General features: G+C 43.6%; 1 protein-coding gene across 6 annotated transcripts in view; it reads left to right on the top strand.

Moving 5' to 3' along the window:
• Positions 1-26,789, top strand: part of si:dkey-246g23.2 (solute carrier family 66 member 2) — a 70,164-nt gene extending 43,375 nt beyond the window's left edge. For 2 of the 6 annotated variants that reach the window (XM_035790933.2, XM_035790934.2), the window contains exon 5: positions 25,996-26,789. In XM_035790933.2, coding sequence (XP_035646826.1) covers positions 25,996-26,170 — 175 coding nt within the window. In that variant the 3' untranslated portion in view covers positions 26,171-26,789. Of the gene's footprint in view, positions 1-12,194; positions 12,345-22,573; positions 24,130-25,995 lie in introns of those variants that run through there. The other 4 variants (XM_035790935.2, XM_052465695.1, XM_052465696.1 and 1 more) reach the window with 4 other exon arrangements.
• Positions 26,790-27,775: the final 986 nt, after the last annotated feature.

Here is a 27,775-nt window from a genome sequence, read left to right as displayed (position 1 = left end):
GGGCTGCTTCTGGTGGGTTGGTGGTAAGCTGGGGCTGCTTCTGGTGGGTTGGTGGTAAGCTGGGGCTGCTTCTAGTGGGTTGGTGATGAGCTGGGACTGCTTCTGGTGGGTTGGTGATGAGCTGGGACTGCTTCTGGTGGGTTGGTGATGAGCTGGGACTGCTTCTGGTGGGTTGGTGGTAAGCTGGGGCTGCTTCTGGTGGGTTGGTGGTAAGCTGGGGCTGCTTCTGGTGGGTTGGTGGTGAGCTGGGGCTGCTGCTGGTGGGTTGGTGATGAGCTGGGACTGCTTCTGGTGGGTTGGTGGTAAGCTGGGGCTGCTTCTGGTGGGTTGGTGGTAAGCTGGGGCTGCTTCTGGTGGGTTGGTGGTGAGCTGGGGCTGCTGCTGGTGGGTTGATGGTGAGCTGGGGCTGCTTCTGGTGGGTTGGTGATGAGCTGGGGCTGCTTCTGGTGGGTTGGTGGTAAGCTGGGGCTGCTTCTGGTGGGTTGGTGGTAAGCTGGGGCTGCTTCTGGTGGGTTGGTGGTGAGCTGGGGCTGCTGCTGGTGGGTTGATGGTGAGCTGGGACTGCTTCTGGTGGGTTGGTGGTAATCTGGGGCTGCTTCTGGTGGGTTGGTGATGAGCTGGGGCTGCTGCTGGTGGGTTGGTGGGGAACATGAGAGTTGGCCAACACAGAGCTACCGTGGACTGTAAATACTGTAAAGGAGACATATCACTTCCTAATTCACTATAATACAGTATTCCCAGATGCCTCCTGTGAAGTTATTTACGTTGTGATGACAGTGTCCCTTTTGACCTATTACAGTTTTTAGATGGTGACATCATACTGGGAGTCTCTAAAAGATTACATGCTATTGCTTTATATCATGCAATATAGTGATGTAAATAGTGCTGCAGTATCACTATAGTAGAGAGATGGAGAGGAGGATGAAGAGACATGGGGTGGGGGGGTGAGTGAGAGCAAGGTATTGACGTTTTGGTCTCCCTAACAAGAGCCTACCTTGCAGTACTGAATGCATAGCACAGTGCTGGTCACATAGCACAGTGCTGGTCCTTCTCCTTAAGTCAAATAGGTAGTTGTGTGGCCCCTGCTGTGCAGCTGAGCTGAGAAAGCTTTAATCTGTCTCTTAAATGAGCAGGGACATGTAGACACCTCCCTCCCATGGGGCCACCTGGTGACGCTGCTTCTCCATGGGCCATTGCTAGAGACGCCCAGCCCATACCGCAGCTGATTACCCATGGGAGGCCCAGGGAGAAAAAAACATTTTCCTGATTTACAGTATAAAAATAGCCAAGTGCTGCATGGCTGTGTGGAAATTACTCACCATAGGGGACCTGGGGAATCTACCTCACGAGACTAGCTACCTCCACAGATTCACACCTTATTTTTAAAATTTTTATTAGCATAGAGCCATGTAGTGTGTGTGTGTTTTATGTCTGTGTGTGTCATATTCTAATTCCTTCTCCTCTCCAATCATACTGAGCCTGTCATGGAGGCCTGCAGTATGTGAATAACTTCTTTCCTTTGATCAATCCCACTGTTCCTAGGCTGTCGTTGAAGACAAGAATTTGTTCTTAACTGACTTGCCTAGTTAAATAAAGGTAAAATAACAATGCAACATGAAGGGGCAGATCGCCCAGCACACATACAGTTGTGAACACCACTCTCTGGTGCAACTGTGCGTCTTAGTATTTGGTGATCCATAGGGTGCTATAAAGTGGTACATTTCACATCTTCTCCATACGGAATGCTCTGGGGATATATGGAGTAAAGATATGACGTCCTCTGACTACTTCCAGCTGTGACCTGTGAATCAAATAAAATTGTATTTGTCGCATGCACCGAATACAACAGCCGTAGACTTTACTGTGAAATGCTTGCTTTACGAGCCCCCACCCAACAATGCACAGTTAAAAAGTAACACAATAAAATAACAATAATTTGTCCAAGTAAAGGCTCCCAGTCCTCTCCTCTGGATGACTTGAAAGAGGATGCACACACACGTCATGAAACTCTCACCTACTCTCAGGCAATTTCTGGGATAAGCCCTAGCCCAGAGTGACTACCTCAAATTGACTGAATACCGGAAGAGGATATCGTTTGTTTGTGTGTGGGGTCAAATTCTCTCTTTCTCTTTTGCTTCCTTTCTTTGTTGTCTTGCTCTCACTGGAGTGTGACATTTCAAATGTCTTTGCCTTGCCTTGGTGAGTTTATATCTGTTTTCAGTTCCAGGTGAATGAGTGTATTTGTGTGGTCCTTCTGTAGCTCAGTTGGTAGAGCATGGCGCTTGTAACGCCAGGGTAGTGGGTTCGATTCCCGGGACCACCCATACTTAGAATGTATGCACACATGACTGTAAGTCGCTTTGGATAAAAGTGTCTGCTAAATGGCATATTATATTATATTATATTTATTTGCACCTGTTGGAGAACTGGTTGCAGTGTGTGATGGTACATTTTAGCATGGTGATGGGAGTTGAAAGAGCCCACATGTCTTAACCAGGGGATGGAGGCTGATAGGCTGGTGCTGTAGCTGCTGAAGAGTCATTGATCAAACCCGGCCACATGATTGAATTAGAGGCCCTGCCTTTACAGGGAAATCAGCCGAATTATTCATATCCCCTCCAGGCCAGCACAGGAGAGGAGGAGGAAGGGGGAAAGAAGAGAGAGAGAGGAGCGGGCAATGAAATGACAGGGGAGAGCTCGTCAGTTTAGCAGTTTCCCTGACTGACTGCAGCTCATTGTTTGTGTGTGTGTGTGTATGTGTGTTGGAAGTATCGAAATGGCTACTATCCTCCACCTGTATGTTGTGACAGTTTGTAATAGTTTGTCCATGCACTTAAAAAATGTGCTTGGTGGGTTTTTCTTGAATTGCAGTGGTATTTGCGGCCCTGGACTTTGCAACCATGAAAAACACTTTAAAATGACAGTCACACATCTTACATGTTTTAGTTCATATTGATCTGTTTATCAATGATAAAACAATGCAAGTCCTTTATTTGCAAAACTTTGTTTATGCAATCTTTAAAGTACTTAAGGTAAGCAAATTAGAGATCTGTTATTTTGAATGCTAGAAAGTGAACAAAAGTATTAAATATAATGTATAGATCAATAAAAACAAAGGCTATTAAAAAAAATTGTTACTTGTGTCATGTACAGTGCCTTGCGAAAGTATTCGGCCCCCTTGAACTTTGCAACCTTTTGCCACATTTCAGGCTTCAAACATAAAGATATAAAACTGTATTTTTTTGTGAAGAATCAACAACAAGTGGGAATCATGAAGTGGAACGACATTTATTGGATATTTCAAACTTTTTTAACAAATCAAAAACTGAAAAATTGGGCGTGCAAAATTATTCAGCCCCTTTACTTTCAGTGCAGCAAACTCTCTCCAGAAGTTCAGTGAGAATCTCTGAATGATCCAATGTTGACCTAAATGACTAATGGTGATAAATACAATCCACCTGTGTGTAATCAAGTCTCCGTATAAATGCACCTGCACTGTGATAGTCTCAGAGGTCCGTTAAAAGCGCAGAGAGCATCATGAAGAACAAGGAACACACCAGGCAGGTCCGAGATACTCTTGTGAAGAAGTTTAAAGCCGGATTTGGATAAAAAAAGATTTCCCAAGCTTTAAACATCCCAAGGAGCACTGTGCAAGCGATAATATTGAAATGGAAGGAGTATCAGACCACTGCAAATCTACCAAGACCGGGCCGTCCCTCTAAACTTTCAGCTCATACAAGGAGAAGACTGATCAGAGATGCAGCCAAGAGGCCCATGATCACTCTGAATGAACTGCAGAGATCTACAGCTGAGGTGGGAGACTCTGTCCATAGGACAACAATCAGTCGTATATTGCACAAATCTGGCCTTTATGGAAGAGTGGCAAGAAGAAAGCCATTTCTTAAAGATATCCATAAAAAGTGTTGTTTAAAGTTTGCCACAAGCCACCTGGGAGACACACCAAACATGTGGAAGAAGGTGCTCTGGTCAGATGAAACCAAAATTGAACTTTTTGGCAACAATGCAAAACGTTATATTTGGCGTAAAAGCAACACAGCTCATCACCCTGAACACACCATCCCCACTGTCAAACATGGTGGTGGCAGCATCATGGTTTGGGCCTGCTTTTCTTCAGCAGGGACAGGGAAGATGGTTAAAATTGATGGGAAGATGGATGGAGCCAAATACAGGACAATTCTGGAAGAAAACCTGATGGGGTCTGCAAAAGACCTGAGACTGGGACGGAGATTTGTCTTCCAACAAGACAATGATCCAAAACATAAAGCAAAATCTACAATGGAATGGTTAAAAAATAAACATATCCAGGTGTTAGAATGGCCAAGTCAAAGTCCAGACCTGAATCCAATCGAGAATCTGTGGAAATAACTGAAAACTGCTGTTCACAAATGCTCTCCATCCAACCTCACTGAGCTCGAGCTGCTTTGCAAGGAGGAATGGGAAAAAAATGTCAGTCTCTCGATGTGCAAAACTGATAGAGACATACCCCAAGCGACTTACAGCTGCAAAAGGTGGCGCTACAAAGTATTAACTTAAGGGGGCTGAATAATTTTGCACGCCCAATTTTTCAGTTTTTGATTTGTTAAAAAAGTTTGAAATATCCAATAAATGTCGTTCCACTTCATGATTGTGTCCCACTTGTTGTTGATTCTGTCAGGATTTGGCCAGGGTTGTTCCGGTTTTTGGTCACTAGATGCCCCCATTGTGCCTTTTGACCTTTTGTTTTCCCTTGATCCCCATTATTATTTGCACCTGTGCCTCGTTTCCCCTGATTGTATTTAAACCCTTTGTTTTCCTCTGTTCTTTGCTCTGTGTTTGTATGTTAGCACCCAGCCCTAGTACTCTGAGAACTCTTGTTGATCCCGGTGGACTCTCTTGTGGAATTCTGTTTTTTGTTCTTGTTTGTTTGTTTTTTGAGTATCTTTTGAGGCTTTTTGTGCTTTACCTTCCACCTTGTGGATTTACCTTTTTTGTCTTGGAGGATTACCTTTGTTCTTGTAGGATTCCTTTTGAGGTTGTGGAGTTACATGTTTTCCTGAAGAACTTCACTTTTTTTACTTCATTAAATACACCGTCTCAAGTACTGCTGTGTCTGCCTCATCTTCTGGGTTCTGCCGACTATTCGTGGCTCAGTTGGTTAAGTGACTGTTTCTCACTCCGGAGACCCGGGTTCGTAACCGGGTCCTGACAGATTCTTCACAAAAAAATACAGTTTTATATCTTTATGTTTGAAGCCTGAAATGTGGCAAAAGGTCACAAAGTTCAAGGGGGCCGAATACTTTCGCAAGGCACTGTATGTCCCTCAGTTTTATGTCATTGTGTTACTGGCTTGAAAATCACTCACTACAAAGATATAGATTAGAGTTGGGTATGTTGAGCCATTTTATACATTTAGCATCATTACGTCAAGGGAAATAGTATTCTTTATAACAAAGATATCAACACATATTTCAGCAATTTGTGTAATCCTGGAAATAATCAGAATTCATGTAAACATAACCCCCCCCAAAAAATGGTCTCTTGGCACAACTTACAGGGTAAGTTGAGCTGCCTTGGGATAAGTGGGTGATGGTGTTGGTAGGTCGAAGTTTAATTCATGGAATGTAAATGTAAATGTAAATGTAAATGTATATACTCAACCTCAGGCGAGCAATAGCTCAAGACTTCCTTAGATACAGTATTGTGCACCAGCTGTTATTTACAAAATACATAATCCGCCATTGTTCTATCCTGCCGGTACATCGTATAACCAGCCAGCTGTATGTTAATATCAAATCAAATCAAATGTATTTATATAGCCCTTCGTACATCAGCTGATATCTCAAAGTGCTGTACAGAAACCCAGCCTAAAACCCCAAACAGCAAGCAAGCAGATGTAGAAGCACGGTGGCTAGGAAAAACTCCCTAGAAAGGCCAAAACCTAGGAAGAAACCTAGAGAGGAACCAGGCTATGTGGGGTGGCCAGTCCTCTTCTGGCTGTGCCGGGTGGAGATTATAACAGAACATGGCCAAGATATTCAAATGTTCATAAATGACCAGCATGGTCGAATAATAATAAGGCAGAACAGTTGAAACTGGAGCAGCAGCACGGCCAGGTGGACTGGGGACAGCAAGGAGTCATCATGTCAGGTAGTCCTGGGGCATGGTCCTAGGGCTCAGGTCCTCTGAGAGAGAGAAAGAAAGAGAGAAGGAGAGAATTAGAGAACGCACACTTAGATTCACACAGGACACCGAATAGGACAGGAGAAGGACTCCAAACTGACCCTAGCCCCCCGACACATAAACTACTGCAGCATAAATACTGGTGGCTGAGACAGGATATTAATATTAATATTGTCATCGTTCAGCCACGAACATATTGTCATCCTTGAAGCATACGATGTTAGTTTTATTTTTTATTTTTTTACCCCGTTTTCTCCCCAATTTCGTGTTATCCAATTGTTTAGTAGCTACTATCTTGTCTCATTGCTACAACTCCCATACGGGCTCGAGAGACGAAGGTTGAAAGTCATGCGTCCTCCGATACACAACCCAACTGCTTCTTAACACAGTGCGTATCAAACCCGGAAGCCAGCCGCACCAATGTGTCGGAGGAAACACTGTGCACCTGGCAACCTTGGTGAGCGTGCACTGCGCCCGGCCCGCCATAGGAGTCGCTGGTGCGCGATGAGACAAGGATATCCCTACCGGCCAACCCCTCCCTAACCCGGGCGACGCTAGGCCAATTGCGCGTCGCCCCACGGACCGCCCGGTCGCGGCCGGTTACGACAGAGCTTGGGAGTCTCTGGTGGCACAGCTGGCGCACAGCGCCCTTAACCACTGCGCCACCCGGGAGGCCCTGATGTTACAGTTTTTAATGCCACGTTGGTAGTTTAATCTTCCCCGTAACTTGTCAATTTTATCCAAAGATCGTACTTTTGCTAGCAGAATTGAGGGGAGTGGGGGTTTATTCGATCACCTTCTCAGAAGGCAGCCCACTCTCCGGCTTCTCTTTCACTGCCGCCTCTTCACGCAGATCATGGGGGTCGGGGCCTGTCACCTAGGGAGCCGTATATATCCTCTGCTTCGGGCTCGTCAGAGTCGTGAAAGAAGAAAATTCTGTGAGTCCGTGGTGAGTAATCTCAGTCCTGATGTCTAGAACTTATTTTTGTTCGTAAGAGACGGTAGCAGCAACATTATGTAAAAAAAATAAGTTACAAACAACGCAGATAAACGAACAAAAAACACAATCGGTTGGGGACACGTAAAATGACTTCCTTTTGCTCCGGCGCCATATTAGTTCTGTAGACATCTCTGTTCAATATCACTTACCCTTCCATTTCTTGACCAGTTGTCTGGGACAGGGAAGATGTTTAAATGTGCCACTTCGAGTGGAGGCTGCTCAGGGGAGGACCGCTCATAATGGCTGGAAAGGAGTGAATGGTATCAAAGACGTATTTTGGGTTTTCGTGTTTGATACCATTCACTCCATTCCAGCCATTACACTTCCTTTCAGCCATTATTACGAGCTGTCCTCCCCATAGCAACCTCCACTGGCCAATTTGTGGGCAACTTTTCTGCATTTGAAGCTACTAAGCCCATGAAGCTGGTCTGTGAGATTCTTGATATACCTAGCAAGCTCAGACTCCATGTCATCAGATAAGACCTTGTTTTATGCTTGTATACACAGGGCATGATGTAACAATAGAAGTGCACTATCTTGAGTTCATATGCAAAAAGACTATGCATATTTTCTTTATAAAACGAACTAAATATAATCATATTATTGTGGCCAAAAGCTCAACTTAACCCCATGGCCATTGGCTCAACTTACCCCAAAGCAAACACTAGCCCACACAGCTACAAGGACGCACTTTCATGTTAGGTTTAGGACCTCATATTGTATCTTATAGACCCCAACTGATGTACAAAACAATCTACTTTGGTTTGGCTACGAGCAGCATGAAACCTATAACAGAATACATTCATTTGAATTAGTGAAAATCTGTTTATTGGACCTTACTTGCTTACTTTCTTAAAGAAAAACTAACAGGTCTGTGAGAGCCGGAATTCTTACTGGTTGGTAGGTGATCAAATACTTATGTCATGCAATAAAATGCTAATGAATTACTTAAAAATCATACAATGTGATTTTCTGGATTTTTGTTTTAGATTCCGTCTCTCACAGTTGAAGTGTACCTATGATAAAAATGACAGACCTCTACATGCTTTGTAAGTAGGAAAACCTGCAAAATCGGCAGTGTATCAAATACTTGTTCTCCCCACTGTATGCATAGTCACTTTAACGATACCTACATGTACATACTACCTCAATAAGCCTGACTAACAGGTGTCTGTATATAGCCTTGCTACTCTTTTTTTTTCAAATGTCTTGTTACTGTTGTTTTATTTCTTTACTTAGCTACACACACACACACACCCCGCACCATTGGTTAGAGCATGTAAGTAAGCATTTCACTGTAATGTCTACTACACCTGTTGTATTCGGCGCACGTGACAAATAAACTTTGATTTGATTTGAACTGATCGAAATCTGATTGCAAAGCATCTTCTCTTTTGAATCATAGGGCTAGCTAACGCCATTAGCTGTATGATGATAGATATGTGGGATTCTTATCATTTGGAATCCAAATCATGTGTAAATATCAGGCTATATGTATGGTGGATGCTGCATGATGTAGCTAATTGTTAATGTTATAGTTTATAGTGGTTTATTTGGTAAGAGATGAGTCATGGATAAGATCATAGCTAGCCAAATAGATTACAAGCTCTATCCTGACATGAACTGAAGCCAATACCCATCTGCCATCATCCGCTGCAGCTTTGAATCTTTCCTCTCCAAGCATTGTTTGTAGCTCTGTGAATTTGATTTCATTACTGAACAGTAATGAACAGTAATGTCGTGTCCTGAAGTCAAGCCCCTGAAGTCATCAACCCCTGTCCTGTCGTGTCCTGAAGTCAAGCCCCTAAAGACATCATCCCCTGTCCTGTCATGTCCTGAAGTCAAGCCCCTAAAGTCATCATCCTCTGTCCTGTCATGTCCTGAAGTCAAGCCCCTAAAGTCATCATCCTCTGTCCTGTCATGTCCTGAAGTCAAGCCCCTAAAGGCATCATCCTCTGTCCTATCATGTCCTGAAGTCATACCCTTATTCAATCACTGCTCTGATCCTTTTCCAACACTGTGTGTGAGTAACCCTCTCATGTTTGGATAAATACCATGTTTAACCAGAAACGTAACTAATATATCATATTAATATTAATCTATTTCACAACCTGCTTTGACTAAGTCAGACAAAATAGCTATTTTTTATTTAACTGTTGTGTAATAGTTTGTGTCCAGTCAAATCCTGTCCTGCCCTCAGTGGAGGAGTTGAGCTCTTCTGCATCACCCTCAATCTATGATGAACGTGTCTTACTCTGCTACTTCCTAGACTACCTTGTCCCATCTCCCTTTTTGACCTCGGGTGTGATCCCTCTCAACACTACTCTTCATCATCATGGAGTGTCAATTTGAATTTGTCTTTATCTCTACATGATTGAGTGCCTGTCTCTTTCCCAGCACCTAGACTGGTGAGACACCAAAGGACATCCTGTACCCCGCAGCAGATTCCATGGTCAACTTGGACAGCCTGATCCTCCAACATCTGTCCATAGTGTACCACCTGCTAACTTGTGAAAAATATACTCATTGTACCTTTTGTTCTGTATTTCTATAAACATGATAAACTCATTATTCAAAGAACCTGTTCATTACTGTTTGGATACAAGAGGATGCAACAAACAAAAAATGACTACTTTTACCATAACATCAATCTTTTATTCCATTCAATACATGCATTATACTTACTTAGTCAGTTTTCTCAGACGCAGTTCTCCATAATCTGCCTTATTATGCAAAATTGCCTTCGGAAAGTATTCAGACCCCTTGACTTTTTCCATATTTTCTTACGTTACAGCCTTATTCTAAAATGGATTGCATTTTTATTTTCCCTCATCAATCTACACACAATAACCCATAATGACAAAAAAACAGCTTTTTAGAAAATGTTGAAAATGTCGAGCAGTCATTTGAAAGTGTAATAAAAGTTCAGCGAAACAACTCAAAGGCGTAATCCATTAACGGCAAGATAATGGAATTCATTGCCCTTGACAATCAACCGTTCTGTCGTGGATGATGTTGGCTTTCGCCGACTGGTCGAGCACCGGTACACACTACCAAGTGCGCTATTTTTCAGATGTTACCCTACAGGAGTTACACAGTAATAGCATCACTGCTATTAGCTTCAATTCTGACATTTGGACCAGCGATATCAGCTGGGCGCGGGAGATGATGATAAAATCATGTATATGTGAAAGATAATGATAAAATAATTCCACTCTGAAACCTTACAACTGTATGAAATTGATTAGAATCATAAAATTATAATCTGATGATATGTGTAGTTTTAGTCAGAGTTTTCTTCTTTAGGTCCTGGATTTCAGTTTTGTAGTAGTTTGTCTTTGCTTGTATAAAATAATATATATATCTAGATTTTTTTTTTTAATACCCTGCTGTTAGCTTTTTGCACTGGGAATTGAATTATTGACTTAAATATTTTCATGGTTTTATGTTTAATGTGAAACAACACTTTTTATTCTGCTCGTTTTACCTGTAATCTGTACCTCTCCTGTATCAGTATTCCTCCTCGTACTCCTCTTCCCTTCATCTTGACCATGCTTCTCACGGGGGCCGTTGATAACAGAAGTTTGACTAATACATTAAAGCTGGGAATTAGAAAGTGTCACTCTGCATGCATATGCAAGTGTTTCTCCTAGTTCTGGGCAGAACAATGACTGCAGGTTTATGTAAATCTGGGCTTTGAGGATCTGGCAACAATATTTGTACACTATTTTTATGGATGGAAATTTGCACAGTCAAGGGCCCCTTTTTGTCTGTCTCACCTGAATGTGGATTTATTTACTTTCTTGTAAAGAATGTGAAATATCTGAGGGCAAACTCTCCCCCCTCCTTCGTTTGGGAAAGCAGATCCATCTTTCTCTGGCAGTTTGCGGACCTTCCAGTGTTTGCTTCCTGACAATCGATACGCATATTTCATCCTTTGGGTTAAGAGCAGAATCTTTTCCCCCTGCTGTGCCTTTTGATTTCTGCTTTCACCCCACTTTCACCCCACTGGGAAAATGATGTGGATGTCTGCAGTCCCACGGTTAATCACTCCACCAAGTAGCGATGTAATACTGTTTCAACTGAAGGCCCTTCTCTGGGTAATCACACCAGACTCTGGTGCTGAGCCATTTCTGACTCTGAGAAACAGTACTGTAGTACGTTAGCTGGCTAGCATTAATATGACCCCATTAACAGTTACATTCTAGTCTTTCTCAGGGCAGTCTTTGTGTCCACAGGAACAGCGGTTTTGTTCGTAATTGAATTTCATTTGGTAAACGTGTCTGAATTCTCAATGGTAACACTACAGACAGGGCATTAAAGCAGCAGCCTACTTTTTGCTGTCTACTTCAAAACAGATTACAATAGGGCTGGACACATGATATTGTGAACCACTGTCTACTATGCCAATGACCTCTGCCCTATGAGAGGCCAGTGAGAATGTTAAGAGTGTCCTAGACTGAGTCCTCTCACTGGGTTGACTTCCCTGGAGCAGCTCTGTACATCTCTGCCCACATTAGACTGCTGTGTGTCAGTCGCCTCCTCAGTGAAGGGAAGAGCGAGGGAGAGCAGAGGATTGAGGGACGTGTCTCAATGTGACCGCAGTGGTTTGAACAGAGCTGCTTTAATAAAGTCCCACCCAGACTCCTCCTTTCTTTCCCCTCCCTTTCTTTCCCCGTGGCGGAGATCTTTGTGGGCTATACTCAGCCTTGTCTCAGGATGGTAAGTTGGTGGTTGAAGATATCCCTCTAGTGGTGTGGGGGCTGTGCTTTGGCAAAGTGGGTGGGGTTATATCCTTCCTGTTTGGACCTGTCCGGGGGTATCCTCGGATGGGGCCACAGTGTCTCCTGACCCCTCCTGTCTCAGCCTCCAGTATTTATGCTGCAGTAGTTTGTGTCGGGGGGCTGGGGTCAGTTTGTTATATCTGGAGTACCCCTCCTGTCCTAATTCGGTGTCCTGTGTGAATCTAAGTGTGCGTTCTCTAATTCTCTCCTTCTTTCTTTCTCTCTCGGAGGACCTGAGCCCTAGGACCATGCCCCAGGACTACCTGACATGATGACTCCTTGCTGTCCCCAGTCCACCTGGCCATGCTGCTGCTCCAGTTTCAACTGACCTGAGCCCTAGGACCATGCCCCAGGACTACCTGACATGATGACACCTTGCTGTCCCCAGTCCACCTGGCCATGCTGCTGCTCCAGTTTCAACTGTTCTGCCTTACTATTATTCGACCATGCTGGTCATTTATGAACATTTGAACATCTTGGCCATGTTCTGTTATCTCCACCCGGCACAGCCAGAAGAGGACGGGCCACCCCACATATGCTCTCTCTAATTCTCTCTTTCTTTCTTTCTCTCTCTCGGAGGACCTGAGCCCTAGGACCGTGCCCCAGGACTACCTGACATGATGACTCCTTGCTGTCCCCAGTCCACCTGGCCATGCTGCTGTTCCAGTTTCAACTGTTCTGCCTTGTTATTATTCGACCATGCTGGTCATTTATGAACATTTGAACATCTTGGCCATGTTCTGTTATAATCTCCACCCGGCACAGCCAGAAGAGGACTGGCCACCCCACATAGCCTGGTTCCTCTCTAGGTTTCTTCCTAGGTTTTGGCCTTTCTAGGGAGTTTTTCCTAGCCACCGTGCTTCTACACCTGCATTGCTTGCTGTTTGGGGTTTTAGGCTGGGTTTCTGTACAGCACTTTGAGATATCAGCTGATGTACGAAGGGCTATATAAATAAATTTGATTTGATTTGATTTGATATCCTCCCTCTTTTCTCTTCTCTCCTTTCCTTCCTTCCCTTTCTTCCACTCTCCTCTCCTCCACCTCTCCCCCTCACTTATTTCCTCAGCTCCGGCGCTCCTCTCTTTTCCCCCACTCCTCCCGCGTCAGTACAGTAATTAGCTCAGAGGCTCAGAAAGAAGGACGGAACAGATGAGCCCTGATGCAGGGAGCCGAGGGGATAGCTGGTCAGGTGGTCTAACTCCTCTGATGGCTCTGAGGAAGTTCAGGAGGAGTTTACTGTAAATGTCGCTATCTGCACTCTTAGCGCCTCTGCAACCTTTCAGATGCTCCGTCTATCCCAGGCATCCAAAAGAGAAGCTAATAGGAGGGCTGACAGCTCTGGCTCAACACAGAGTACAATTACAGCCAGAGCCAGGTACCAATCAGGCCACCCTCTATCACCTCACTCACACCCTCCCTCCATTTGTCTCTCGGTCATCTATCCTTGGCATCTGCACCACTATATCCCCCTGCTCTCTCTGCATCTAGTGGAGTGGTGTATAGAGAGATTTGCTGACACTGTGTTTGTGAAGTGTGTGTTTGCGTGAGATGAATATATATTTTGGAGATGAAGATTAGGTGTCTAATCTCTTTCTCCGTCTCGCACACACACACGTTCTCGCTCTTACACATCTTTTCTGTTATTTCCTTCACTCTCTCTCCCTCTCTCTCTCTGTTCTCTCTCCCATGCTCTGCTACGTAGGTCAGATGAAGGTGTCAGGTTAGATGGGATCAATAGGGGACTTGTCAGGACTAGTGAGTGGGTAGAGAAAGCGCTTTCAGTATTTCTAATCAATACCATAATCACTTCTCCTACCTACAAAGGCCCCCAAGGCACCGATCAATTGTTTACTCAGTATTACTTTCATCTCCTGTTGATCCACAGGACAAGTGACATGACTGTTTAAGTGTGTACAGTTGAAGTCGTAGAGTTTACATACACCTTAGCCAAATACATTTAAACTCAGTTTTTCACAATTCCTGACATTTAATCCTAGTAAAAATTCTCTGTCTTAGGTCAGTTAGGATCACCACTTTATTTTAAGAATGTGAAATGTCAGAATAATAGTATAGAGAATTATTTGTTTCAGCTTTTATTTCTTTCATCACATTCCTAGTGGGTCAGATGTTTACATACACCGAATTAATATTTGGTATCGTTGCCTTCAAATTGCTTAACTTGGGTAGCCTTCCACAAGCTTCCCACAATAAGTTGATTTTTGGCTCATTCCTCCTGACAGAGCTGGTGTAACTGAGTCAGGTTTGTAGGCCTCCTTGCTCGAACACGCTTTTTCAGTTCTGCCCACAAATGTTCTATAGGATTGAGGTCAGGGCTTTGTTATGGCCACTCCAATACCTTGACTTTGTTGTCTGTAAGCCATCTTTAAGCCATCTTGCCACAACTTTGGAAGTATGCTTGGGTTCATTGTCCATTTGGAAGACCCATTTGCGACTAACTTCCTGACTCATGTCTTGAGATGTTGCTTCAATATATCCACATAATTTTCATCCCTCATGATGCCATCTATTTTGTGAAGTGCACCAGTCCCTCCTGCAGCAAAGCACCCCCACAACATGATGCTGCCACCCCCGTGCTTCACAGTTGTGATTGTGTACTTCGGCTTGCAAGCCTCCCCCTTTATCCTGCAAACATAACGATGGTGAGTATGGCCAAACATTTATATTTTTGTTTTATCAGACCAGAGGACATTTCTCCAAAAAGTACGATCTTTGTCCCCATGTGCAGTTGCAAACCGTAGTCTTTTTTTATGGCGGTTTTGGGGCAGTGGCTTCTTCCTTGCTGAGCGGCCTTTCAGGTTATGTCGATATAGGACTTGTTTTACTGTGGATATAGATACTTTTGTACATGTTTCCTCCAGCATCTTCACAATGTCCTTTGCTGTTGTTCTGAGATTGATTTGCACTTTTCACACCAAAGTACGTTCATCTCTAGGAGACCGAATGCGTCTCAGTCCTGAGCGGTATGACGGCTGCGTGGTCCCATGGTGTTTATACTTGCTTACTATTGTTTGTACAGATGAACATGGTACCTTCATGCATTTGGAAATTGCTCCCAAGGATGAACCAGACTTGTGGAGGTCCACAATTTTTTTTCTGAGGTCTTGGCTGATTTCTTTTGATTTTCCCATGATGTCAAGCAAAGAGGCACTGATTTTGAAGGTTGGCCTTGAAATACATCCACAGGTACACCTCCAATTGACACAAATGAATTCAATTAGCCTATCAGAAGCTTCTAAAGCCATGACATCATTTTCTGGAATTTTCCAAGCTGTTTATTGGCACAGGCAACTTAGTGTACATAAACTTCTGACCCACTAGAATTCTGATATAGTTAATTATAAGTTAAATAATCTGTCTGTAAACAATTGTTGGAAACATTTATTGTGTCATGCACAAAGTAGATGTCCTAAACAACTTGCCAAAACTATAGTTTGTTAACAAGAAATTTGTAGAGTGGTTGAAAACAAGTTTTAATGACTCCAACCTAAGTGTATGTATACTTTCGACTTCAACTGTATGTGCATATGTATGTATGTACTGTATGTGACATTTGTGTGTCAATTTTATTTGTCACGTGCACCGAATACAATGGTTGTAGACTTAACCATGAAATGCTCACTTACTCGCCCTGCCTAACGATGCAGAGTTTAAAAAAAAAAAATTATAACATTATCTTAAGGATTAAAATACACAAAAACGTAGCTATATACAGGGAGTACCAGTACCAGATCAATGTGCAGGTATTTGAGGTAGATACAGAGCCTTCAGAAAATATTCACACCCCTTGACTTTGCCCACATTTTGTTGTATTACAAATTGGGATTAAAATGATTAATGGAAAATAAAACTGAGTGTACAAAACATTAAGGACACCTGCTCTTTCCATGACATAGACTAGCCAGGTGAATCCAGGTGAAAGCAATGATCCCTTATTGCTGTCAAATCCACTTCAATCAGTGTAGATGAATGGGAGGAATCAGGTCACAGAAGGATTATTAAGCCTTGAGACAATTGAGACGTGGAGATATGGATTGTGTATGTGTGCCATTCAGAGTGTGAATAGTCAAGACAACATATTTAAGTGCCTTTGAACAAGGTATGGTAGGTAGTAGGTGTCAGACGCACTGGTTTTGTCAAGAACTGTAACGCGACTAGGTTTTTCACGCTCAACAGTTTCCCATGTACTGTGCAGCCGTCTTCATCGACCTTGCCAAGGCTTTCGACTCTGTCAATCACCAAATTCTTATCGGCAGACTCAACAGCCTCGGTTTTTCGGATGACTGCCTTGCCTGGTTCACCAATTACTTTGCAGACAGAGTTCAGTGTGTCAAATCAGAGGGCATGCTGTCCGGTCCTCTGGCAGTCTCTATGGGGGTGCCACAGGGTTCAATTCTCGGGCCGACTCTTTTCTCTGTATATATCAATGATGTTGCTCTTGCTGCGGGCGATTCCCTGATCCACCTCTACGCAGACGACACCATTCTATATACTTTCGGCCCGTCATTGGACACTGTGCTATCAAACCTCCAAACGAGCTTCAATGCCATACAGCACTCCTTCCGTGGCCTCCAACTGCTCTTAAACGCGAGTAAAACCAAATGCATGCTTTTCAACCGATCGCTGCCTGCACCCGCATGCCCGACTAGCATCACCACCCTGGATGGTTCCAACCTTGAATATGTGGACATCTATAAGTACCTAGGTGTCTGGCTAGACTGCAAACTCTCCTTCCAGACTCACATCAAACATCTCCAATCAAAAATCAAATCCAGAGTCGGCTTTCTATTCCGCAACAAAGCCTCCTTCACTCACGCTGCCAAGCTTACCCTAGTAAAACTGACTATCCTACCGATCCTCGACTTCGGCGATGTCATCTACAAAATGGCTTCCAACACTCTACTCAGCAAACTGGATGCAGTCTATCACAGTGCCATCCGTTTTGTCACTAAAGCACCTTATACCACCCACCACTGCGACTTGTATGCTCTAGTCGGCTGGCCCTCACTACATATTCGTCGCCAGACCCACTGGCTCCAGATCATCTACAAGTCCATGCTAGGTAAAGCTCCGCCTTATCTCAGTTCACTGGTCACGATGGCAACACCCATCCGTAGCACGCGCTCCAGCAGGTGTATCTCACTGATCATCCCTAAAGCCAACACCTCATTTGGCCGCCTTTCGTTCCAGTACTCTGCTGCCTGTGACTGGAACGAATTGCAAAAATCGCTGAAGTTGGAGACTTTTATCTCCCTCACCAACTTCAAACATCAGCTATCCGAGCAGCTAACCGATCGCTGCAGCTGTACATAGTCTATAGGTAAATAGCTCACCCTTTTTCACCTACCTCATTCCCATACTGTTTTTATACTGTTTTTATTTATTTACTTTTCTGCTCTTTTGCACACCAATATCTCTACCTGTACATGCCCATCTGATCATTTATCACTCCAGTGTTAATCTGCAAAAGTGTAATATTCGCCTACCTCCTCATGCCTTTTGCACACATTGTATATAGACTGCCCATTTTTTTCTACTGTGTTATTGACTTGCTAATTGTTTACTCCATGTGTAACTCTGTGTTGTCTGTTCACACCGCTATGCTTTATCTTGGCCAGGTCGCAGTTGCAAATGAGAACTTGTTCTCAACTAGCCTACCTGGTTAAATAAAGGTGAAATAAAAAAAATAAAAAATAAATAAATAAAATGTGTATCAAGAAAGGTCCACCACTCAAGGGACATCCAGCCAACTTGATTCAACTGTGGGAAGCATTGCGGTAAACATGGGCCAGCATCCCTGTGGAACGCTTTCGACACCTTGTTGAGTCAACGCCCCGAAGAATTGATGCTGTTCTGAATGCAAAAGAGGGGGAGCTCAATATTAGGAAGGTGTTGTTAATGTTTTATATACTCGGTGTAACTTGATTTAGAACAGTATTCAATCCCCTGAGTAGATACACGTTAGAATCACCTTTGGCAGTGATTACAGCTCTGAGTCTTTCTGGGTAAGTCTCTAAGAGCTTTGCACACCTGGATTGTACAATAATTGCACATTATCCTTAAAAAGAAAATGTATTGAGCTCAATCTAGTTGGTTGTTGTTAATTGCTGGACATCCATTTTCAAATCTTACCATGGATTTTCAAGATGATTTAAATAAAAACTAACTAGACCACTCAGGAACATTTGTTGTAATCTTGGTAAGCAACTCCCAGTGTCTGCTGGAAAGCAGACAACAAGGTTTTCCGCTAGAATTTTGCCTGTGCTTAGCTCTATTCCGTTTAGTTGTATCCCCTAAAACAACGCCCTAGTCCTTGCCAATGACAAGCATACCCATAACATGCAAGCCTACCCTATCATGTTTTAAGGTATGGCCCAGGTGCAGACAGTGTTGAAGAAACAAAAGTTTATTATGTAACAGGGGCAGGCAAATGACAGGTCAGGTCAGGCAGAGGTCGGTGATCCAGAGTAGTGGGGCAAAGGTACAGGACAACAGGCAGGGTCAGGGCAGGCAGAACGGTCAGAACCCGGGAAACTAGAAAACAGGAGCAAGGGAACAGGCAGGAGCAGGTAAACAAAACACTGGTAGGTTCTACGAACAAAACAAACTGTCAACAAACAGAAAACACAGGTATAAATACACGGGATAATGGGGAAGATGGGCGACACCTGGAGGGGGGTGGAGACAAGCACAAAGACAGGTGAAACAGATCAGGGCATGACATACCCATAACACTGGGTGTATTAATACACCATCCAAAGTGTCAAATTAGTAACTGCACCATGCTCAATGGGATATTTAATGTAACAAAAAAATACCAATAGGTGTAATTTGCGAACCACAGGAAAACCTCCATTGTCTTTGTGGTTGAACCTGTGCTTACAATTCGTTGCTCGACTTTGGGAACTGTTTGTATGTGTGGAGTACAGAGACGGGGTAGTCATTTAAAAATAATTTTAAACACTTATTGCATACAGGTAGTCCATGCAACTTATGTGACTTCTTAAGCACATTTTTATTCCTGAACTTATTTATGCCATAACAAAAGGATTGAACACTTATTGACACAATACATTTCAGCTTTTCATTGAGTTAATCTGTAAACATTTATAACAACTTAATTCCACTTTGGCATTATGGGCTGTTGTGTGTAGATCAGTGACACAAAATCTAAATGTAATCTATTTTAAATTCAGGCTGTAACACAAAAAAATGTGGAAAAAGCCTAAAAGGTCTGAATACTTTCTGAAGGCCCTGTATGTACATGGCAGGGTAAATGGACAAGGCATCAAGATTGATAATAATACAAGAAAAATTTAGAACGGAGGAGCAGCAGCATAAGATGCGTGTGTATTTATGTGTGCGTATGTAGTGTATAGACACTTCAACTGGCGTACTCAACTGGCAGCTTCATTAAATAGAACCCACAAAACCCCATTCTCAACGTCAACAGTGAAGAAGTGACTCCGGGATGCTGGCCTTCTAGACAGAGTTGCAAAGAAAAAGCCATATCTCAGACTGGCCAATAAAAAGAAAAGATTAAGATGGGCAAAAGAACACAGACACTGGACAGAGGAACTCTGCCTAGAAGGCCAGCATCCCGGAGTCACAATTTCACTGTTGACGTTGAGAATGGTGTTTTGTGGGTACTATTTAATGAAGCTGTCAGTTGAGGACTTGTGAGGCGTCTGTTTCTCAAACTAGACACTCTAATGTACTTGTACTCTTGCTCAGTTGTGCACCGGGGTCTCCCACTCCTCTTTCTGTTCTGGTTAGGCCAGTTTGCGCTGTTCTGTGAAGGGAGTAGTGCACAGCGTTGTACCAGATCTTCAGTTTCTTGGCAATTTCTCGCATGGAATAGCCTTCATTTCTCAGAACAAGAATAGACTGACGAGTTTCAGAAGAAAGTCTTTGTTTCTGGCCATTTTGAGCTTTTAATTGAGCCCAGAAATGCTCCAGATACTCAACTATTAGCTAACATAAAGTGCCATTGGAACACAGGAGTGACGGTTGATGATAATGGGCCTCTGTACGCCTATGTAGATATTCCATAAAAAATCTGCCATTTCCAGCATGAACAATGTCTATACTGTATTTCTGATCAATTTTGATGTTATTTTAATGGACAAAAAATGTGTTTTTCTTTCAAAAACTAGGACATTTCTATGTGACCCCACACTTTTGAACGGTACTGTGTGTGTATGTATATATATATATATATGTGTGTGTGTGTGTATATGTGTGTATCTTCTGAGTGTGCATAGAGTTGGTGAAAGATGGAGCCAGGGCAGATAGTCCAGGTAACCATTAATTAACTATTTAGCAGTCTTATGGCTTGGGGGTAGAAGCTGTTTCTGAGCCTGTGTAGTCCGAGAGCTGATGCTCCGTTACCATTTGCCGGATGGTAGCGGAGTGAACAGTCTTTGGCTTGGGTGGCTGGAGTCTGTCAATTTTTGGGCCTTCTTCTGACACCGCCTGATGTAGAGGTCCTGGATGGCAGGGAGCTTGGACCCAGTGAAGTACTGGGCTGTCCACACCACCCTCTGTAGCGCTTTGCGGTTGAGTGTGCTGCATTTGCCATACCAAGCAGTGATGCAGTCAGTCAAGATTCTCTCGAAATTTGAGGGGGTTTCAGGGGTACCCCCACCTTGCGGGTGCTGTGGGGGTGTGTGCTACGCCATTGCTTCTAACTATAAGTAATCTAAGATGTGTCAGATAAATTATGTCCAGTTCAGGCCCCAGCTATGCTTTTGGTTTGCTAACTTGCTAGCTAAGTGGCTAGATGTTAAGATCAAGCTTCTTGGTTACAGCAGAGACATTCAACCCCTCCTGGATCAAGATCCCTGTTGCCTTAATTGTTTTCTGTGTCAAAAATAGCGCCCCTTGTGTGCACATTCAGTAATATACCCTGGTATATATACCCTGGTATGGTACATAAACGGTATGAAGGTTTGAGAATCTGGATACCGCCAAACCCTTCTACTGAGCAAAACGTTAAAAAAAAAAACATATATACAATAACTAAATACATTTACAATCAAGGCAGGTAAAATGGTAATAGTTGGCTAGGTGCAAAATATATTTTAGATTGGGACTAGGACTATGACAAAAATTGTGTAGAAGTGGGATTTAAGGCCCTGTCACGTCCGTCGAAAGAAGTGGACCAAAGTGCAGCGTGGTGGGCGTACATTTTCCTTTTATTCTGGACTGTCGCCAACAAAACAAGAAACAAAATAAACAACCGCGAAGCTTACGAGGGCTAAGTGCCACTAATACACACTTGTCATAGTCCTAGTCCCAATCTAAAATATATTTCGCACCGAGCCAACTATTACGTGACAGGCCCGTTTTAAAAGTTCTGAGTGATCCCCAGTCCACCTGGTCGTGCTGCTGCTCCAGTTTCAACTCTTCTGCCTGCGGCTATGGGACCCTGACCTGTTCACTGTATGTGCTACCTGTCCCAGACCTACTGTTTTCGAAGCTCTCTGTCTCTCTACCACACCTGCAGTCTCTAACTCTGAATGATCAGCTATGAGAAGTCAACTGACATTTACACCTGGGGTGCTGACCTTTTGCACCCTCTACATCCACTGTGATTATTATTATTATATGACCCTGCTGGTCATCTATGGATGTTTGAACATCTTGGCCATGTACTGTTATAATCTCCACACCGTCACAGCCAAAAGAGGACAGGCCACCCCTCAGAGCCTGGTTCCTCTCTAGGTTTCTTCCTAGGTCCCTGCCTTTTATAGATAATTGTTTCAAGCCACCGTGCTTCTACATCTGCATTGCTTGCTGTTTGGGGATTTAGGCTGGGTTTCTGTATAGCACCCTGTAACATTGGCTGATGTAAAAAGGGCTTTATAAATACATTTGATTGATTGATTGAAATTTGATTGATGGAGCGGCTCTCAGATTATTAGGGAAAGCATTGCATAGGTGAGGGGCAAGGGAGCAGAAGGCTCGGTCCCCCATAGTTTGGAGATGTGTTTTGGGGACTTGAGGCAGTGGCTGTAGAGGAGAGTGTCAGGTGGCTCGCTATTGAGATGAGGTTGCAGACGTAGGTGGGGCTCAATCCATTCAAGGCTTTAAATGCATGAGAATTTTGAAATCGATCCTGTACACCGAGTATACCAAACATTAGGAACACTTTCCGAATATTGAGAGCTTCGGTAGTGATTTGGCTGGGAGGCCCCCAAACAGTGCATTGCTGTAGTTGATCAAAGAGTAATCGAAGGTGTGGATGAGTTTCTCTGCATTTGGCTGGGAGAGTGATGTTTTTTGAGATGGAAAATTATATTTTAGGGAGTGGGGTCACGGCCAGGGTCGCCATTGTACAGCGCCCCTGGAGCAATTAGAGTTAAGTGCACAGCAACAGATCATTTTTTCTCACCTTGTCTGATCTGGTATTTGAACTAGCAACCTTTCGGTTACTGGTCCATCGCTCTAACCTCCAGGCGACCTATGGATTGGGGGGTGCTCTCCCCTCTTTCTCCTGTAGTCACGTTCTGCTCGTTGGTCTTACTGACATTGAGGGAGAGGTTGTCATGGCACCACACTAACACTAAGTCTCTGACCTCCCTGTAGGCTGTCTCATCGCCATCAGTGATCAGGCCTACCACAGTTGTGTCGCCAGCAAACTTGATGTTGGAGTCATGCGTGGGTGAACAGTGAGTACAGGAGGTGACTAAGCTCACACCCTTGATGGGCCCCTGTGTTGAGGGTCAGCGTGGCGGAGGTGTTGTTATCTGCTAAATGGCATATATTATTATATTATTATCTATCCTCACCACCTGGGGCTGGCCTGTCAGGAAGTCCAGGATCTTTTTACAGAGGACTCTACAAAGTGTCTTGAGTGTTCCACAGGGATGCTGGCCCATGTTGACTACAATGCTTCCCACAGTTGTCAAGTTGGCTGGATGTCCTTTGGGTGGTCGATCATTATTGATACACACAAGAGACTGTCTCCAGTATTTATGCTGCAGTAGTTTGTGTCGGGGGGCTAGGGTCAGTTTGTTATATCTGGAGTACTTCTCCTGTCCTATTCGGTGTCCTGTGTGAATCTAAGTGTGCGTTCTCTAATTCTCTCCTTCTTTCTTTCTCTCTCTCGGAGGACCTGAGCCCTAGGACCATGCCCCAGGACTACCTGACATGATGACTCCTTGCTGTCCCCAGTCCACCTGGCCATGCTGCTGCTCCAGTTTCAACTGTTCTGCCTTACTATTATTTGACCATGCTGGTCATTTATGAACATTTGAACATCTTGGCCATGTTCTGTTATAATCTCCACCCGGCACAGCCAGAAGAGGACTGGCCACCCCACATATGCTCTCTCTAATTCTCTCTTTCTTTCTTTCTCTCTCTCTCTCTCTCTGAGGACCTGAGCCCAAGGACCGTGCCCCAGGACGACCTGACATGATGACTCCTTGCTGTCCCCAGTCCACCTGACTGTGCTGCTGCTCCAGTTTCAACTGTTCTGCCTTGTTATTATTCGACCATGCTGGTCATTTATGAACATTTGAACATCTTGGCCATGTTCTGTTATAATCTCCATCCGGCACAGCCAGAAGAGGACTGGCCACCCCACATAGCCTGGTTCCTCTCTAGGTTTCTTCCTAGGTTTTGGCCTTTCTAGGGAGTTTTTCCTAGCCACCGTGCTTCTACACCTGCATTGCTTGCTGTTTGGGTTTTTAGGCTGGGTTTCTGTACAGCACTTTGAGATATCAGCTGATGTACGAAGGGCTATATAAATAAAATTTGATTGATTGATTGACTGTTGCAGTTCCTGACACACACACGGTGTGTGCGGTGCGCCTGGCACCTGCTACCATATCTCTTTCAAAGGCATTACATCTTATGTCTTGCCCATTCATCCTCTGAATGGCACACACACACAATCCATGTCTCAATTGTCAAAAATCGTTCTTTAACCTGTCTCCTCCCCTTCAGCTACACTGATTGAATAGGACTTAACAAGTGACACATAAATGTCTCCATTGTGATGTGCTGCTCTTGTACAGATGACCCGCCCCTGTTAATTACCTCGTTAATGATTTATCCTTGTTAATGATGTTTGCCGTCTCTAGAGCAAAGAAATTAGCAAATATGACGGCGGGAGAGAAAAGAGAGGGGGAATGTAAAAAATCTAACATGTAAGTGGGGGGGATTAGTGGGAGGGTTTCTGCTGGAAAGGAGAGCTCATCTTGTGCGGTAGAGGACATATTCTGAAAACTTTTAGCCCATCAGAAAGACTGGATTTCCCTGTGGAATGGCAATTCGGAGAGTCCCCATCTGTGAGCATAGCCAGCATAACTGTTTTGTACTGTAGCCTATTCACAGATTTGTCTGTATGTGACTTGAATTGTTTATGTATAGTCATCCTTTGTCCATTAATGCATCAACATATGAGTTTTTCCTCACACCCTTACAGCCTCTACAGTGCAGACTGACCTTTGCTGACCTACACATTCGTGTACAGTGAAGGTATTCTTCCTGGTCTGTATACAAACACATCATATGCTATAGATGTGTCCAAATACACATGCCCTCCCCTTTATTTCAACCCATACAAACCTCTCAGCATATACACATGCCCTCACCTTTAGTTCAACCCATACAAACCTCTCAGCATATACACATGCCCTCACCTTTATTTCAACCCATACAAACCTCTCAGCATATATACATGCCCTCACCTTTAGTTCAACCCATACAAACCTCTCAGCATATACACATGCCCTCACCTTTAGTTCAACCCATACAAACCTCTAAGCATTTACACATGCACTCACCTTTAGTTCAACCCATACAAACCTCTAAGCATTTACACATGCACTCACCTTTAGTTCAACCCATACAAACCTCTAAGCAATTACACATGCACTCACCTTTAGTTCAACCCATACAAACCTCTAAGCAATTACACATGCACTCACCTTTAGTTCAACCCATACAAACCTCTAAGCAATTACACATGTACTCAATTGTAGAATAGTTGATAACACATGCTTGACATTGAATATAAATAAAACCTCAGTCACTTGTTTTTCCTCCAGACAACAGACAATGGAAGCATCACTCAGCATTTTGATCAAAGGAGAGTGAATCAAGCAGGTTTCTGATGTTAAATACAGTATCTTTGAATCAACTCTCAACTTAAGTTTGATAAACATGCAATACAAATCAGCAGAACAGTGAAAGCAAGTCTCAGCTGTTTTAAGTTAATAAGAAACGGTTTAGCCTTTGATACTGCACTTGTATTTTTTTACACACCATGATAATTTAGCAAATATCTCATCTGCATGACAACATGGACTCAGGCGAAACTCACAGTAAACAAATCTATAGAATCAATCTACAATAAAGCCTTCAATTGCTTTTCAGCAGTCTGTCTTCAGTTCAATGGTAATCATTCTCACTCAAAATGTTCTTTGAATAAGTTTTGCTGTGGAGATAGCTGCTGTGCTCCTCTTGAGGGTATTAGCCTGCACTGCTGATGTCCAGGCAGCGCTCTGCCTGATCAATCATTGTTTTGCTGGCCACTTTACTCTGTTCCTTGATTGTTTATCTGCTGTTCTCTTTTGCTCCTCAGACGTTCTGTTGTGTACTGATTTCAGATTGCATTTATGAAACAATGATACTGTTGAGTCCTGGCATCAGCTTATTGATGTGCCTATCTTTACGTGTGGACAACAGATGTTGTTTTCCCAAATGGGGATCAAATCTAAATCTAAATTACGTTTGATTTGTCACATGCTTTGTAGACAACAGGTGTAGACTAACAGTGAAATGCTTACTTATGGGTCCATTTCCAACAATGCAGAGTTAATGATAAGATACCAATATAAATAGTGATGCAAGAAAGAAATACACAGTGAATAACAAGTAGAAAATAACATGGCTATTTACAGGGAAAATTACCTTAAACATTTATAAAATGGTGGATAATCATTGTTCTTTGTCATAGCTTGCTACATATTTACTCTTTCTCATTGTCTCTCTTGTATCAGTGTGAAGATGGTGCTGCTGTGGACTGCTGGAGACATTTTCAAGACGACGTACTTTGTGATGAACCACAGCCCGTCCCAGTTCTGGGTGTGTGGGGCAGTCCAGATCCTCATAGACATTGCCATCCTGCTGCAGGTGCTCTTTTACGGCCAGGACATCAGGGTCAAACTGGGATGAACCCTATGACCTTATCATCCTACAATACATCAATGCTCTTAATCAAAGACTTATACCTAAACTTGTGTGCCTTAACATGTATTTTTTTTAAAGATATTAGATGGAGAATGCCAGAGAGGTATTGTGTATGTTTTACTATTTGATACCTGTCATTTGTGTCTTCATAGGTCATTTGCTTTGCTAGTTACTGAAGGGCAGTGTGTGTCCATCAGTCAATCTCTACCAGTTCCACATGCAGCTTGAACGACACGACAGGCTACTCTGACTGATGCCTCCTTCACTGTGTACCTCAGTGTGTTTTTAAGATTAAATATAGACATATGCATATGTGTGTCAGTGTGTGTGGGTTTCAGCATGAATTGATTGTAGCCATCGGCATTCTCCAGTGCCACAGGGGCGCAAGGGCACTGCATCGCAATGTTAGAGGCGTCACTACAGATCCGGGTTCAATCCCAGGCTGTAACCGGCCGTGATCGAGAGTCCCATAGGGCGGAGCACAATTGGCAGAGCATCGTTAGGGGAGGGTTTGGCTGGTGGGGCTTTACAAGCAGGCTGTCATTGTAATTAAGAATGTTCTTCACTGACTTGCTTAGTTAAATAAAGGTTAAATAAATCAAAATGGCAAGGTTTTGGTATTTGGTATTTTATTAGAATCCCCATTAGCTGTTACTAAAGCAGCAGCTACTCTTCCTGTGGTTCACACAGAACATGAAACATGACATAATACAGAACATCAAATCAAATTTTATTGGTCACATACACATATTTAGCAGATTTGATTGCGGGTGTAGTGAAATGCTTGTGTTCCAACAGTGCAGTAATATCTAACAATTCACAACAATACACACATCTAAAGGTAAAATAATGGAATTAAGAAATATATAGATATTATGATGAGCAATGTCGAAGTGGCTTTGACTAAAATACAGTATGCAAACATTAAAGTGACCAGTGATTCCATATCTATTTACATAGGGCAGCAGCCTCTAAGCTGCAGGGTTGAGTAACCGGGTTGTAGCCGGCTAGTGACAATGACTAAGTTCAGGGCAGGGTACTAGGTGGAGGCCAGCTAGTGATGGCTATTTAACAGTCCGATGGCCTTGAGATAGAAGCTGTTTTCCAGTCTCTCGGTCCCAGCTTTGATGCACCTGTGCTGACCTAGCCTTCTGGATGATAGCAGGTGAACAGGCCGTGGCTCGGGTGGTTGATGTCCTTTTTAGCCTTCCTGTGACATCGGGGGCTGTATGTGTCCTGGAGGGCAGACAGTGTGCCCCCGGTGATGTGTTGTGCAGACGGTACCACCCTCTAGAGAGCCCTGTGGTTGTGGGCGGTGCAGTTGCCATTCCAGGTGGTGATACAGCCCGACAAGATGCTCTCAATGGTGCATCTGTAAAAGTTTGTGAGGGTCTTAGGGGCCAAAGAGGCTCTGTTAAGGTTGAAGAGGCGCTGTTGTGCTGTCTTCATCACACTCTCTGTGGGTGGACCATCAGATTGCCAGTGATGTATATGCCAAGGAACTTTTCACCTTCTCCACTGTGGTCCCGTCAATGTGGATGGGGGCGTACTCCCTCTGCTGTCTCCTGAAGTCCTCGACCAGCTCCTTTG

This window comes from Oncorhynchus keta, chromosome 17 (assembly GCF_023373465.1).
Source record: "Oncorhynchus keta strain PuntledgeMale-10-30-2019 chromosome 17, Oket_V2, whole genome shotgun sequence".
Classification (NCBI taxonomy): Eukaryota; Metazoa; Chordata; class Actinopteri; order Salmoniformes; family Salmonidae; genus Oncorhynchus; species Oncorhynchus keta.
This window is presented reverse-complemented; position numbering and strand designations above follow the sequence as displayed.